Source organism: Furipterus horrens, unplaced genomic scaffold (assembly GCF_987537825.1).
Source record: "Furipterus horrens unplaced genomic scaffold, mFurHor1.1.pri manual_scaffold_2, whole genome shotgun sequence".
Taxonomy (NCBI): domain Eukaryota; kingdom Metazoa; phylum Chordata; class Mammalia; order Chiroptera; family Furipteridae; genus Furipterus; species Furipterus horrens.
The window spans coordinates 31,049,446-31,066,293 of record NW_028327172.1 but is presented as its reverse complement, the minus strand read 5'-3'; the positions used below and the strand labels follow the sequence as shown (position 1 = coordinate 31,066,293).

Below are 16,848 nucleotides of genomic sequence, written 5' to 3'. Positions count from 1 at the left end.
CAACCTCAGCCAACTAAGGCCTCCCTCCTCTGGGTTCCCAAACACCTGGTAATACCTCCCAGATGGCTCCTCCCAGTTCTTTCAGCTCCCTCTGTTTGTATAACAGTCTCCTAGACCACGATATCCTTGAGCAGAGGGATTGTGTAATTTGACCCCTGCGTTTCTAACTCCTGCCAGACCTGCCATGTATACTTAGTAATGTGTGTAGAATGAAGGGTGACAGAGGACAGTAGTCATTCACAGTGATAATGGCAGCCAGTGTTGGTCAAGTGCTTTTCACATGGCAGGTACCTTCATGTGTTATCTCATTGAATTCTTAGAGAAGCTCTAGGAGGCCTGTAACATGTTATCATCCCCATTCCACAGATGTGGAAACTGAGGATGGGAGAAGTCACTTGTCTAAGATCAGACAGCTAGACTATAAGGTGCAGCCAGTTTTGGGAGACTTAAAGGACTCAGCAGTTGAGATCCCCTTGGGTGCCGCCACCTGCTGGGTTTTAGGCTCTGAGACCCAAGGATGTAACTGGATTCTAGAGAGCCCTCTAAATCCTAACCTTTAACTGGGTTAATAGAATAACAATGTGGGAAGCAAGAGAGTATCTGCAAGTTAGACAAAGGCTGTTTTGTTCTCGGTGCCAGGGTTTAGGGGTTCAACAGCAGCCAGAGGTTTGTTTAGGGAAAAGTAACAAGGAAGGTGAAGGGGTCACAGTGTAATAGAAATGTCTGTAGAAGGTAGATCTACTTGGTGTGAAAAGTTCTTAGACGAGCATAGGTTCCAGAGGACCAAACTTGAACCGCAGGTGGAAGTTACTTAATTTTTTTTATTTCCTAAACACGGCGGTGACCATTAATCAGGGTAAGGAAAAAATATGCCGAAAAGTAGACCTGTCCAAAGCAGGGTGGGGTTTTTTTGCAAGGACATGAACCTCCTGTTCCTGAGAGTAATCAAGCAGAACCTGAGAAACCAGGTGTCCCATGTTGCAGAAGGGATTTCTGCCTGAGGTGCGAGGCTGAGGCACCTTTAATAGTTAATTCTCCTGGTCTGACATTCAGGGTGTCCAGGTTCCTGTAGGAATCCCCGAGGCTCAGATACAGACGGATCAGAGCTGGGTGTCATGCTCAGGAATAAGGTCTCTTTGACAAGCCAGATTTTTCACAGATCACGCCAATCTCGGGGTGGTAGCAGGGCACCAAAGCTTTTCCTCCTGAAAATTTTCTCACCCACGTCCCCTTTTAATAAACACAAAAATCGTGCCACCCCCTTCCCTGCTGCAGGTTCCGATCTGGAACACACGGGTGTGAAGGCAAGTGGGCTGTGGCTGTTAAGAGCCACTGTGAGCTCAGGGTCTGCACACCAGGCAAGCTGTTGGTGAACGTTACACTCTACTGGTTGTATAATGCAAATGATAGTTACTTGAAGTATAAAAATGTTACAGTATTGAATACACTCACTCTAACTGGACAAGGTCTAGAAATTCAGCTTGGCCCGAGCCTCGTTTGAATGGCGACTTCAGCTGACCTGTATCCCATTCTTGCGAAAGCAGAAGCATTTGAACAAGTTGACAAGTGAGAATTAGAAAGTCAGGGACCCTGTTCTTTTGTCTGTGAACACCAAACAGCTGTTCTGACTGCAGCTCCTACTGCACTGATAGAAGGTAATTGCATGAGTATCCTGTAGGCAACCAACTTCTTGATTCCTGCTCTGGAGTTCATTGGCCTGTGTTCCGGCTCCCTGTTCGCTTGCCCTTCCTGCCAGCACACTGCAGCTGCCGCTCCCAGATGACACCGCCCTGTGCCACAAGTTAACCGATATGCCTGGGTGCTTGGCTACTTGGCTTCTGGGCGTCTCATGCCCAAGTCACCTTCAGAGCTATAGCAGCCGCCTTGCTACGGTCAGGGACACAGTCAACAACACAGTCTGCGCTGCACCCGACCCTCTTTCAGAAACGCCTGCAGCACCATCCAGGCCCCTACATGTTGAAATTCTAGGAGGAAACAGTCTTTGCCTTTCAGATGGAACTCCCTGCTCTACTGGTTTCACTTTTTACTCCTTTTTACAAAGTCATGGACAATGGGGAATGTAGCCATGGGGCAGCAAGACAGCCTTCAGCTCAGGTTCAATGGCTCCCTACCTGTTGGCTTGGCTCCAGCCATACTGTCCTCCCCTGAATGGGACCTATGCCTTCTCCCTCCAAGCCCTTTCTTACCAGCTTCCTGGAAGGCCCCTATCTTCCTAGATGTCTTTTTTTGGAGCCTTTAGTAAAATAGTAATACTATTTGATTTTTATCTAAATAGATGCACGGATGGCTCATATCTCTTTGTATTCCCCAAATGCTGAATACATACAGTTTACCTAAAAGCAACTTGATTCTTGGTTATTATTTTTCCATTTAGTGCACCAAGGACATTTATTAGGCACTTATCTCAAGAGTTCTGGGCACAGTTCTAGGGACCAGGGATAGTGAAGCTAAAATATTGGAATAATAATAATAATAATAGTAATAATAATCTGACCTTTTTTACTTTAACTTGTTGATTGAGAAGGCCGGACCACGGGGAGATAGATAAGCAAACAGTTATGATAAAATGTAAAATAAGGGAGCCAAGCTTCAACCTTATCATAAAAGACAGATTTATTGAACTCAGTAAATTTATTGAACCCCAAAACATATTAAAATGAAAATACATCAGTGGCTACTTCTTGGTTGTGTTTCCTTGAGCAAATCACCTGAGTCTCAGTTCTGCACCTGAAAAATTATTAGGCCAAGTAATCTTTAAATCTTGCCCTACCTCGAGATCTAATTAATTCTCTATACTTCCCTGAGACTATGTATAATTAGTATTTTTCTTACTGCTCAGCTGCCTATAAGGTGAAGTTCTAGAGGTACAACTTTCTCAGTGTGGTGTCCTAAGGAGGAGGAGGGCACCCTGCCCTTGGATAGTAAGACACGGGATGAGGCAGAGTGCGGGGAGTGAGGACGCAGCTCATCACTGAGGAGATGAGCGTGGTGTTTTAGTCACTGCAGAGCACAGCGTGTGTTTTCTGGAGTTTGTACCCACAGGCCCTTCTTAGAGTAGAATACACTGTTACCGGTCTTCTCAGAAAAGGGCATTTGGCTGCGGCTCACGCGGGAGGGACTGGGGCATGACTTAGGATATGCCCCGCTGGAGGCTGAGTTGCCTTTTCTCTTTTCCAGTGGCCCGTGGTTTGCATAAGGTGCCGTTTCACTTTAGGATTTTGTTTTGTTTTTTAAGAATTTCTATCATGGCCAGTGCAGCTTCTCTCTTGGGGTCAGGGGGAGGTGGAACCCCAAAGGAGCAACCATGAGGTTCCCCGTCGGGCTCAGGTCACGGAAGGGCCTCATCTGCACTTTCTCAGCTACAGTCTGTTCCCGTCATGGGAATACATCCTGTGTCACTTCTGTGGGTGCACAACACATTTTTGGATAGTCTCTCTTCGTGTGGAGGCCTGGTGCTTAAGTAGTTCCAAATCGGAACTGCAGGAGAAAAATGGTTGGTTTCCATCCTCATGAATTTTAAGTCAATTTTTTTCAAACTTAAAAAAAGTTTTTTAGCCCTCGCCTGGTTGCTCAGCACCAAAAGGTTGCGGGTTCAATCTCTAGGGGGCACATACAGGAGACAACAGATTGAAGTCTCTCTTTCACATTGAAGTTTCCCTCTCTTCTCTGTCTCTCTCTCCCCTCCCTCCCAGCTCTTCCTCGCTCTCTTTAAAAGTGAATAAACATTTTTGAGTAAGGATTAATAAAATCTCATACCCCTTTCTGCTTAACGTAAAGACATCACACTTTGAATTGGGTGGGTGGGTGGGGGGTGTGTGGCAAGGGTAAGAATAGGTGTGACTTTTGAGAATTACTGTGCCTTTAGTAGTTCCATACCAATCAAAATTTGGTCTGACTTTACGTATACAGTACATTATTTAAAAACCACTGGGCCTTTTTATCTGTTGGTTTAAAGTGGTACCTTTATAACATCAAATGTGCTTGTTCAAACTCCTCCTCCACCCCAGAAAAGGGCCCACTCCCACTGAGAGCGAGGGCTCCCCACAACCTGGGTTGTGTTTCTGAAGGGGACCCAGGGCACGTGAACATGTGGAGAAGTGAACAGGGTCAGCTGTGATGTTTGCTGGATTTAGTGGCAGTGAGCATCCTATGGTCACCTAATTTTGCTTAATCCCTATGCTTGAAGGCCAGAGGGAGTGTGTGTGTGTGATTTCTTTGTATTGGTAGTACATTTATTGAATCTCATTTTGAATGAGTGTCCAGAAAAATAATTTTCTTAATTGAAATGTTACCTGGTAGAAATTTAACATCTAAGACCACACAATGAATTCATTGTACACTTGAGATCCTTTGCGTTGGCACATGCATGTCTGTGTGAACTCTCGTTTTCTTGTCCCAACCCAAGGGGCACCTTCTCATCTTTCAAGATGCTACTTGAGGGTTCATTCATCTGAGAAGTCCTTTCTGGCCCCCTGACTGCTCTGGCCCTTGCTGAACTCCATGCAAACACCTACAGGTCTACCCCCCGACTTCCAGACCCTGAGCCCCCATCAAGGTCAAGGACTTAGTCTGATTCTCATTCCCAGCACACAAGTCAGTGCCTGCCTCACACTAGAGGCTACATACATGTTTATTGAGCAGATGACACCACCTCCAAACATGCACCATCTCTAGGGCAACAGTCTGCCTATGACTAGTGCAGCCCCTCAGCTGCTTCCAGGAATCTGTGCTGAGGTTGGGTGATTCCCAAGTCCTGCTTTATACCCCAGTGTGCACAAGGGGTTAGTCACCTTCTTGCTCCACAGGTCTCAGTACACCTTGACGCTTCCTTCAGCTGCAGTCTAGGTAAGACAAGGTGAAACTTGCGGGAACGTAGACCAAAGCACCAGCTGGCTTCTCCCCAGTTTGAGGGTGACTACATTTGTTACCTGGGGGTGTCTGCATGAAACCAGACAAGAAAGAGACACTGGACGTCTGATTCCCACCCCTGGGTTACTAGTCATCCTTGAAAGGGAACACGCAACCCTGAATACCATCACAGTTTCCGCTGACCTAATGGAGACGTGCCTTGTGCCTTAGAGCCCTCTGGGGGCTGGGGAGGCGTGTCAGAAGTCACAGGAATGATAAGGTGTAGCACCGTCCAGAAGACTGGTGAGCACGTCTCAGTGCCTCAGAAGTGCCTGGGAGGAAGGATTCTGTTGACAAAGCAGAAGGCTCTTGGGGATGTTGGCATCTCCCTGTGACGTCCCTGAGGAGCCACCCCTGCATTGCCCACGGCCCTCTGTGCTCAGCACGCCTGGCACTGCTCACTCCTGTCCCTCTCAGTCTGGACTTCCACAGCTGTACTGCCCGGAGGCCTGTCAGTGTGTGTGTCCAGAACCGTGAGTTAATGGATATTTTGGAAAAATCTTGGTGTCCTAACAACTGTTATCAAGCCTTAATCTGAGATGGAGGGGCCGTCAGGGATCAGGTACTGTTACCATGCCTGTTACCTCCTTAATGAAGAGGCCGAGACTAGTCATTGTGAGGATCTGGGATGTAAATGACCATTGCACTGTGGGCACATGATGGTGACTGTGGGGCACTTAGGGAAACTGAGGCCAGTCTGGCTCCCAGTTCCTCCAGGTCTCAAGATTTAAGGCAGCATTTCTGGCAGCTTGATCCTCACTCCCTGCAAGAAATTACTTGCATGTCTGTTAAAAATGCAGGTTTGGGGGAAGGGAAGAATAGGGCAAGAAGGACACTTTTAGGGTAAATAAAACTGTATGATACCATGATGGTGGATACATGACGTATGCCTTTGCCAAAACCCATAGAGCTGGACAACACAGAATCAGCCCTAATGTAAACTATGGACTTTGGTTGATAATAACTTATGAATGTTATTAATATTATTAATATTACTAATAATTAACATTAGTTATTAGTACCAAATAATTGTCAAATAATAATGTATCAATACGAGTTCATCAGTTTTAAGAAATGTGTCACACTAATGCAAGATGTTACCAATAGGGGAAACCGGCGGTAGGAGAGAGGAAATAAATGGGAACTCTACTTTCTGTGCAATTTGTCTGTAAACCTCAAAATGTTCTAGAAAAATAAGGTCTGCTTCAAAATCCAGGGTTTGGGCCTCCCTAATGACATTCTGTCTCTGTGGAGCTGGGGCTTTGAAATGTGCCGTTTTTTTCTCAGGTTCCCCAGATGACTCAGGTGGATTCTCGAGGGTTGAGAATTCCTGGATATCAGTCAATCTCCTTTCACCATCTGTTTCATTCCAAGAAGGAGCTTAAAGGGGCTTTGTCTTGAGAACTGTCTGCTGTGTGTTAGAATGTGTTTCATCTTTCAGTAGGTGGACAAAAAGCTTCCTGCTAGTGCGAGAAATGCTTGCTGCAATACCACACTGACAGTTGAACCACAATAAAGGGGATCCAGGCCAGACCAAATTCCAGACACGGGGACTGTCGAATTTCCAAAGCGTGCAGTCTTCCTCAAGAAGGCTGCCCTGCCAACTCCCATTTCAAACAAGCATAGTTATGGATTATTATGAAAATTGTACATGTGTGTATTGATTTAAGTAGGAGTGATAAGTCCACTCTTGTTATAATCCCCAGCTCTGTAGGACTATGTATTTTATTAGCAAAACTGTGGATTTTTTTTTTTTTTATTAAAACGCTTTTGGAATTGATACGTGCATAGATCCTTAGGTATGCTAAACCAAAATGCTGTGGAAATTAGTGCCACGTGGAATTTTGTTAAACTGGTGAAAATTCACCTGGTATTTTTATGAAAGACAAGGGAGGCTTGGCAGCATGTTTTACTGCCACACAAGAATTTCCCCCCTTGCTTGATCCCTCCTATGCTAGGAGTTTCATGAGGGTAAACCCAAACCCAAAGCAATGGTGAGGGTGAGCCTGTGTGCTAAAATTCAGGGTGGCATGTGGGTTATAGCAATGCCACGTGCCACGGCTGAGTCACCTCAGAGCGAACGCAACCAAGAGTCTGGGTATGTGGAAACTTGAATATGTCCAAAGAAGCAGCTCCGCCAGGATCCCTTTCTGCCCTGACTCAGGAGAGGGATCGCTAATGTGGGGTCTGGGGAGGGGATCTCTGACCGACTCAGACCAGATCCACGTTTTGCACAATATGTGAGATGGGGTCTGTAGCTTTCGGCAGCTTCTCAAAAGGGTGTATAACTTAAGAAGGTTTGGGAATTTCTGCGTTAGATAGTGGTCTCTAAATGGTTTTGGCTGTATAAAAAAAGAGCCTGTGTTGGTTTTTTTAAATATATGTGTGCCATGTTACTGAAATATTATGTAAACTATAACATTAAAAGGGACATGATAAGAAATAAATCCACATAGAAGCACTTTAGTTTTCAGCCCTGTGAGCCATCTTCTGCTCCCCACTACAGAGATCAGCGCTTCCCACTCCCTAATGTACATCAGAACCACCTGGCATCTTGTTGCATGGCAGCGTCTGATTCAGGACATCTGGGATACTGCAGTTCTAAAAGGTTGCCAGGTGATGCTCAAGCTGCTGGTCCACTGCCCAGATTTTGAGTGGCAGGTAAAGGCACATGTTGAATTTTGTGCCTTTGCCACACTTTAGGAAATAAAGTCCGTGACACAGTCCCTCCCCAACCCCCACCCCAGTGAGGCTAAAAGGAGACCCCCGAGACCCTTTGACTCTTCCTTTGCTCAGGCTTGCCTTTTCCTTCTGCTGCCTCTGTCCCCATGGCCTGCCAGAGCTGAGCGCTTGTCTGACTAGCTTAGCAACGTCTGTGTAGTGCTCCCCAGAGAGGCATGCTCTGGTGACCGGGCTGGCGAGAGTTGGCTCCAGACCTCCTGAGCCCGGTTCACTTCTGCAGCAGGCTTGACTTCCTGCCACACCAGGATCAGAGGACTCAGCTGGCTTTTCCCAGTCATCTGGTCGCTTCACAGCCGGACTCAGTGAGATGGAAGTGAAATGCAGACAAGCCAGGGGAGGGGCTGCTCTCCCTTGAGCTGTGGGTAGTCCCAGTTGGTGGCTGGCTCGTGGCCCCTGGAAGAACTTTCCTGCAGTGATATACATTGGCCGTGGGCCTGTTCTGTGCTCCGAGCTGAGGGCCTCAGGTGGCTGCACCAGGCTTGAGCACACTTAAGGGAAGAGTCTGCTAGAGATGAAAAGTGAACTCCCATATACGCCTAAAAAGAGGAAGATACCAGCTTGGGGATGAGCCAATAGTGCCGACAGGTGCCCCAACTCCTCATCAAGTCGGAAGGTAGGGAACGGGTTGGGTTCTTTAAATCCTAAGCTCTCTGCCCCTGCAGGCAGAGTCCCCACAGACATGAAGAACAATAAAATGTTTCTTGATTATTTGTGTTGTCTAGTCTGAATTAGTATAGTTACAGTCTTGTTATTACCTGTAAATATTTTTCAAACCTTACACTTTTTCTGCAAAAGCTGTGTTGGTTTTGTTTCATCGTGTATGAGTTTGGGGTGACCCATCATAGAGAAGCAGCAGTACCGTGTTCTTTGATTACAAATCACCTTTATTTCACTTAAAAATATTAAGTATATCCTGGCAGTAGGGTATTGAAATCACTCTGTAATATGTGTCTGTTCTTGTCACTTGAGGTAAAGGCGGTAGGAAGTGGTAAATGAAATTATACCATATTTGCCTCAGGCTTTGTGCCTAAAAGCTTTGAGGGTTTTCTGAGTGTTTCCTTAGTAAAATTTTAAGTGTTTGTCTAAACTTTAGTGCTGCAGTTTTATAATTAGCATTAAAAAATTAAACCTAGTTATTTCTAATCATCTTTTGCATTTCAAATGTATTCTCTTCTACCATGAAGTCAACCATAGCAGCTCTTTTTCATCATAAAGACCATCTTTCTTCACAAAGACTCAGGCGGCTTTGTCAGACTAGCTTGTCCATTTGTCCTTCTGTGGCCCAGATTTTGAGTGACAGGTAGAGGGCGAGGCATGTGTTGAGTTTTGTGCCTTTGCCACACTTAACTTTAGGAAATAAAGAGTGAAGTTTACTCATCTGACTTCTACGAGACCCTAAACCGAAGGGGTACTTTGACAGGTTTGTCCAGAAACTCAGTTTACATGCTGAGAAACTGAGAATAAAGGCCGCGCGGGGTTGTAACGGAGCAGACGAGCACTCTGAAAGCCCGTGTTGTTTGGGGGCCGGGGTGCTGGCGAGACGCTCAACTTAAAGGGCTTTTCATCAGCCCCCATCGGGTCTTTTAAGTTTGTGCAACAAAGTGCACGTTGATATATATGGTCATTCTTTTCTATTGATGTTGGCAAGGGAAATTTACTATATTTCATTCATTCCGTTTTTTCTTCACAATGTTCACATTTAAACCAAAAGTGTGTCCAGAAAACATAGACAGGCTGACATGTCTTTAAAGCAAAGTATTCGTTTAGGCTTGATTTTTTCCCCCCCTTTTCCCCTGTTTGTACTGCTTTCATTTCTTGTATCAGAGGGTTAAAAAAATTGTTTTTAATGTCATGTTCTATTAGAAGTGCACGGATAGATCAGGTAAGTACATATTTCTCTCCTTTCCCATCCCCTCTCAGCTCCCCCAGTTCCTCATGGAAGAAGGAAGGTGGTTTCTTTTGAGATTAGTGAAGGTCAGTTTGTGCAGGCCATGAACCTTGTCCGTCCTTCTAAAGGTGACTCACAAGGCCAGTTCCCCGTTGTTGCCTTATTACGTTTAAAGAAGAGCAGAGATCTACTGACTAAATGTTGGGCTCAAATCTAGGATACATATTTGTTCTAACAGGCCCTGTTAGAGGCCAGAACTTTTTCCTAGCTAGTGTCAGTTACGTGGGATGCACCTACTTTGCTAAGAAACTCCTTGTACTAGGCACGTCTGGAGGGATGGTGAGGTCTCCCCTGCAAGTCTGGTCATTCCCCAGAGGCCTGGGATGACTCAGAGAGGATTCCGATAAATCTGTAGAAGGAAATATCCATGAGAAGACACTCACCAAAAATAGAGTAATGAATGATAGAAGTATGGAAAAGTCAGTGTTCTCTGTGGAACAGAAGCCAGGGCCGGCTACCCATTTGCTTCCCAGGTTTGCAGGCCAAGCTCTCAACCCCACCTGGTGTCCCGGCCCTTCCTGACTGTGCCCCAGTCCTCATGCTGCCCAGCTCCTTTTTTTGCTCGTGATGTTCCAACAACCGTTAACTACTCATCCTTCTCTTAACTTACCCTCCTCTTCATGCCTCTTGGCTGTTGTTCATGTTATCTGTGTCCCTGGATGGATTCTCGTCTGGCTGGCATACCCCTGTGCACCCTTCCAGGACCAGCTTAAACAGGGCTCCCCTGGGACGCCGGCCCCCAAGTGCTCGGAGCCTGTCATGCATCCATCTGTAAGACTGCTCTGCATGTAGGAGTCGAGTTCTCTGTGTGGTGTCTATGGTTGAGTCCCTTCTGGGCTTTGAGCTCTGCTAGAGCAGGGCAGGAACTATGTCTTTCTGTCTCTGTTCCTGACACAGAGGCTGGTATTTGTGGAACTGAAAGGGGAGAAGGATATGCTGTTATCATACCGTGATAAAGTATTCCCAGTGTGCCAGGCACTGGGCTTTATATGTACCATCGTGTTTACCCCATCACAGCCCTGTGAGGTTCATCTGTAGTTTCACCTATCTTGCAAGATGTAGAAACTGAAACTCAAAGAAAATACACCCGAAAAATGACAAAGCTGAGATCGGAACCCGCCTACCTGCACTGTGTTCTTGACCCCACTTTCATTTTCCTCATCTGAAAAATAAAGATAATAAATACACTTGATAGGATTCTTTTGAAGCTTATATGAAGCACTTTGCACAGTACCCAGCAAGCATCAACAACACTTAGCTCTTGATAATAATGACGTGCATGAGGTTGCTTTGTTAGCAAGGGGCAGAGGAGGTTTTGAACTCAGGTCTGTCTGACAGCAGAGCCCTCTTTCTAACTCTGTTGCTTGTGGGCCACCCCAGGGTGCCTCAGCTTCTAATAGCAAAGAAAATACCCCACAGACAAAAAGTTCCCAAAGATGGGGTATGGCCATCATTCCCCAGCCTCCCTGAGCCTTCAGGAACAAAAGGCATTTTAACTGCTGGACGAGGGCTGGTGTTTCAGATGAAGACGGCAGTGACTGCCTCACCTGTAAACAGTGCTTTCTTAGGGGATGAACTTGATTACGCCAGTCTCTATTACGTATTCGGGAGCCAATTTCTATACAAACTTGGCTGAACAAAAAAAAAAGTGTATCTTTTATGGAGGCTAGAGGAGTTATTAAATATATGTATACAGAGCTTTTCTGTAAATTGGACTATTGTAATCAGTGGGTAATAAGTTAGAGATAAATATGTCAAATTAGATTCTTGAGTATGAGGCTGGGTCTAGTGACAACTATCTGTAGTGCTCTGCTTTCTGCTAATGAGAGAACATACAATAGAATTTGTTTTGAAGAATATTATTAAAAATATATGATTGAATGTGATTTTACAAACCTCTGAGAGAAGATGTAAATACCCCATTTTCCTCATCCACTCTCTCTTTCTCTCTCTCTATTCATTCAGCTCCCTGGCTTTCAGGTGCATTGAGAAGGCAGAGGATCTGGATTTAGCCTTGCCTTTCCCTTCCACTCTGTCTGAACAAAATCAGAGTTTCTAGCATCAGTTGACAAGCCATGTGGTCACATCCAGTCTCATCCCTCCAGGGCCCTCCCGCTTTCCTTGGTGGCCGTTTTTTCAACAAAACTGCATTGTACACAGGGGTTCCCAGGCTGCGCTGCAGCACGACTCACTGTTCCATCTCTGGAATGTCAAGCAAACTCTGCACTCTTTGGCCTTCACAGAAAGCCGTGGTGTGTATGCGTGGACCTCGTCTGCATGCCTGAGTGCATGTAATTGCCCAACTGTGAATGCTGTTTCACCAGCAATAAAAATCCAGCAGGGAAAATGAATGCTAAAATTAGTTTGTTTGTCCTTTGACAGGATCTCCCCAGTTGAAAATTTTTTGTTTATCACTATGCCCTCAAGGACCTGACTAAAATCTTGCTTAATGGTGCAAGGTTGTGTTTTGAAGAGCTTTCACTGAATTGTCCTTGAAAGGACATTTGTTCTAGAAAGTTGCGCCTCTGGCAAAGTCACTGTGTTTGGGCAGTAGGTGGTTTTTCTGTAGGTGCTAGTTGTAGGGTGTCGGCATGTAGCCCACCGCTAGACCTCAAGTGACTACGTCTGTTGGATGGGCAGGTAGATGGGTGGACGGACAGATGGGTAGACTGACAGGTAGTTTCATTTGCCTTGTCATATGTCTTAGAGTCAAGTTTGCTGATATTTAGGAGGAAGGAAAACCGGAAACTGCTGTCTTGCCAAAGAAGTTTTTGCTAAATCCCACCCCATGACTGTGTCTCTGGGCCTCACTCATGCCACAAGAACAGTAGTTAGTAAGCACTTAGAATGTGCGAGGCACATGGGATATAGATTTGAACAAAATAAAAATAGCCCCTGCCTTCAAGGCGGTCACTGCCTTATGTGGGAAAGCCAAGCACTAAAAAGGAATCACACCAAGAATTATTTAATTATAGCTGTGTCATCACTTTTTTAAAATGGAGATGAAATGTTATATACCATAAAATTCACCATTTAAAATACAAAATTCAGTGGCATTTATGTATTTAGGCTTGAGCAACCAACCTTTGTTTCTGACTCTTCTAGAGTCTGGGAAGTTTAAAATCAAGGCGCCTGAAGATTGGATTCTTGGTAAGGGCCCCTTCCTGGTTTGCAGACAGCTACCTTTTTGCTACCTCCTCACATGATGGAGAGAGAGAGCTCTAGTCTTCTTCTCATTTTATAGGGACACTAACCCCATTAGGGGGTCTCTACCCTCATAACATAATTTAAACCCAATTACTTTCAAAGACCCCACCTCCAAATACTATCACATTGGGGATGAGGGATTTAACATCTGGATTTGGGGAGCACACAAAACATTTAGGCCATATTATTTTTCTTATGTCTCTTTTTTAAGATTTTTATTTCTTTATTTATTTTTAGAGAGGGAAGGAAGGGAGAAAAAGAGGCAGAGAAAGATCAGTGTGTGGTTGCCTCTCTCATGCCCTGAACCAGGAACCTGGCCCACAACCTAGGGATGTCCTCTGACTGGGAATCAAACCAGTGACCCCTTGGTTCACAGGCCAGTGCTCAATCCACTGAGCCACACCAGCCAGGGCTCTTATGTCTTTTTTAAAAGTGAGAAAACTTCCCCAGAATCAGACTTGACTTCACTAGCCAAATTTAGATCATATAACCCATTTCTAAGCTAGTCAGTGGTAAGAGGTATCGAAGTCCTACAGTTGGCTTGGACTAGTCAGGATTCATGGCCCTCTGACCCTCCCAGAAAAGAACAAAATTGGGATTCTGTTATCTAGGGAGGAGAGTGGACTGGGAAGCCAATTTCAGTGGATTTTAGTATATTCACAGAGTACGTTCTGTTTTCACAGCGGTACTATGGAATGAAAAATTCAGTCTTTGCTGCTGCTGCTGCTGCTTGGTTGCCATAACCACAATCTACTGGTTTGACTGCCCCCAACAGTTTCCATTACGTTGGCATTGCGTCGTCTGTGGTCATTTAATGGCATAACTGGGGGAGAAGGGGGAGACATCAGAGAAGTTCAGTTCAGACGTGTTCTCCTGGAAGCTGCTCTAAGGGGAAGCTGCTCTAAGGGGCAGTTCTTTGGACCCATACTGGAAGCCCCTTCTCACGCAGGATGGCTCCAGTAAGAACTTTCTTCTCTGCCCCTAATTTTAACTTCCTGGTCCTGGGTAACCTCCACAGCGTCCTACAGTTCCATTTTTCTAAGAATATATCTATCCCAAGAAGTTCCCAAATAAGGGGGGGGGGGCAGAATTTAAGGATTGGAAACAGTATCTACGCCTTATATTCTAAAGCTAAAATTTTAAATGTTGTGAAACATTTCATGATGTTGCTCAGCTGCCGGTTTCAGGGAAAATAAACTGCTCATGAGTCTTCTTATTTGACTTGAAATGTAAAGCACTTACATTTTCAGACACCTTGCCAGTCTTTCTCATGGGGCCCATGTAGGAATTACAGGGATCTGAGTTTGGTTTCTTGCTCTGCCCAGGTTTTGCTTTGCCCTTCTGTTCTCCTCTGAAGAGAGAGGTGGTAATAGCCTGGCGGTCTCCTTGATGGGGGGTTGTGAAGGAGCCAAGGTTGAGAGGTAAAACTGCTTTGGGCCTGAACTACCTCCTACTCATGGCTAAGATCTCAGGAAATGGTCTGGTCTGTGGACAGTCAGTCACCTATACAGAACGTTCCAGGGGTCACCCCCCCTTCCCTGGACAACATTGATGTCCATCAGAAGGTAGTTTTGTGGCATTACCGAGACATCTGGAAAGCAGCAAATTAGCGTTTGTGTCATTCAGAGAGTTTTGTGACAGCCACCTGAACGCATCCGTATCAAAGGTGAAAGGCACCATTATGGGTACTTCCAGATGATGACAACCCTAATGATGTCTTTCATTTATATGGTCCAGTGCAAACTGCAGAGCACTTCACATGCCTTATCTCCCTAATTCTCCTGTCTGCCCTGTGATGTAGGAAGGCTGTGATATTCCCGTAGTCTAAATGAAAAACCCAGAGACGTGACTTGCCTGTGATAGCAAAGGTGGCTCTTTGATCCTCTGTCTTTTCCTTCTGCCTCTTAAAAGCTTGCCTGCATCTTCCACTGCCCTGTTTTGTAACGTTTTCCCCTTGATTTCCTTATGACTTGCCTGTTTCATTCACGTAGGTAAAAACCTGCTTGTGTAATTTTTGACGTTAAAAAGAATAGCATGAATACATTTCATAGTTAATTTTATTCACCAGCTCCCTTCTGCTTCATAGAGTCCTGTGAGTTGGGTTAACTAAGCTGAGTTCTCTTTTTGCTACCAAGCTGGTGATCCTTTGGGTTGAATCAGCTACAGAGTTTGTCCTAGGCTGTGGTCAGTGACAGAGCCTTGGGCAAGCCTCAGTGCCTTCCCCTTAGAGCACAGGATGGCCAGACAGGGCTTCTGGATGTGAACAAGAAGACTATACAGGACTGGCTTTGACCCTACCTTTGTATCCTCTTCTTTTAAAGGTACATGACCGATGGCGGACTTGGCCTCTATACCCGTCGCCTGAACCGGCTCCCTGATGGGATGGCCGTAGTGCGCGAGACCCTGCAAAGAAACACCTCCCTGGGCCTCGGAGACGCTGACAGGTACGCTTGCTCCACTGGGTTTGGCCAGGGTCAGAGGTCATTTCACAGTGACCTGAGGTATGAGGGTGGTGGTATTTAGAGTGGATGGATGGGTGCTGCTTTAACCACGCAGAGGTTGGGAGGCCCTAAAGCCGTGCCTGGGGCTGGCAGCTGGCACAGCAGGAAGGGAGGGCTGCTGATGGGTTCCTGAGTCCTGCTCAGGCTGGGGTGGTGCCTCTGAGAGCAAGAACACAGGGAGTTCAGGCTTGAGTAGTTTTGCTGTTGTTTTGACTGTTGCTATGCATCTTTGTCAGTTCAGCAGGCCGTGGGGATCTGCTGTACTTCCCTTATTAGGCAGCTTTCTAGGTATTGCACCTTGGAAGAGTCCCTGGTGATACTCAGAAGGTCCATGTGCAGATGGGAGCTCTCCTGGCCTTGGCTGAGCAGGTGTCCCTATCCATCTCTCCTGCTGCCCAGTAATAGAGGCAAGGCTTAGGCATGTAGGTTATAGGGCTGAGCAGTTGACGTTAGAGGGCTTGACCAATCTTCATTGCTGCTGCCATCAAAGATGAAAAGAGCTTCAGAAAGGACTACAATAAAGAAAGAAGAATGTTTTGCATTCAAGTTTCTAGTCCTTACTCCGACACAGGCTGATTCTATGACTGTGAACAATCTCTTAAAGAAGAGCTTTGGGCTGTCATTACTTCCAGGATCCCTTCAAGCTCTGATGTGCTGTATTTTTAGAGTTCAATGCCCTGTAGTGATCTGCCTGTTGAAGGATTTTCCTGGAATACTGGATTGACCTCTTTCCATATCTGGGTTTGTGCGACGCAACATGGAATTTAGATGTGAGGGGTTTGCAATCACTGTACTCTTTGGCGGAACTAAATCTCATGTGTTAGAAAGCCAAATGCTGGCAGCCACATCAGTCCAGGCCATACTGTTCCCAAGGAGGTCGGTAAGTTCCATCGTTCTCTGGCTTCAGAGAAGCGGAGCAGCTTACTACAGAGACAGACGCTGAAGCTACTCCCAGAAGTGAAATCTTCTCAATCTCTCGAGGAGGGCTGAGAAGCTTGGGCTGATGTAGAAAGCACTGAATTAGTTATCAGGAACTTGGGATCTGGCCCGGGCTCTGCCACTGACTTGAATACGTCCTTCTCAGAGTCCCCCTCTGTCCAGTGCAGTGATTTATGCCAGAGATGACAAAAGGCTTTCCACTGCAGGGCCAGCTCAAATCAGTTTCGTTCCTGTAACTCATTTAAGTATTGGTGTGAAGATTCACAGAAAGATGAACCATTTGAGAACTCTTTCTAAAGCGAAAGCTCTCTATAACTAAAATATTCAGAGGAAATATTATAAGGGGTAAAAAAATCAGTGTGGTAGCAGCCTCTCTGGAGATTTCACAATGTTGACAAATTATTTTGCTTGTTTGTGTTCTCCTGTAAACATGTAGTTGGTTAGTGAATCTATGAGCATGAAGTGCCGGTCTTACAAGGATCATTTCCCCTCGTAGCAAAAGAAGAATCCGTGCTAGGCAGTTTAATTTAATGCTTTATTGCAGAGTTAATGGAATCCTTACAGATCACAGCTGAGCTTGTT

General features: G+C 45.6%; 1 protein-coding gene across 2 annotated transcripts in view; it reads left to right on the top strand.

Moving 5' to 3' along the window:
- NAV2 (neuron navigator 2) overlaps positions 1 to 16,848 on the top strand; it is a 363,747-nt gene that overhangs the window by 234,911 nt on the left and 111,988 nt on the right. For both annotated transcript variants that reach the window (XM_090263202.1, XM_090263193.1), the window contains one exon: positions 15,148 to 15,270. In XM_090263202.1, coding sequence (XP_090119328.1) covers positions 15,148 to 15,270 — 123 coding nt within the window. The remainder of the gene's footprint in view (positions 1 to 15,147; positions 15,271 to 16,848) is intronic.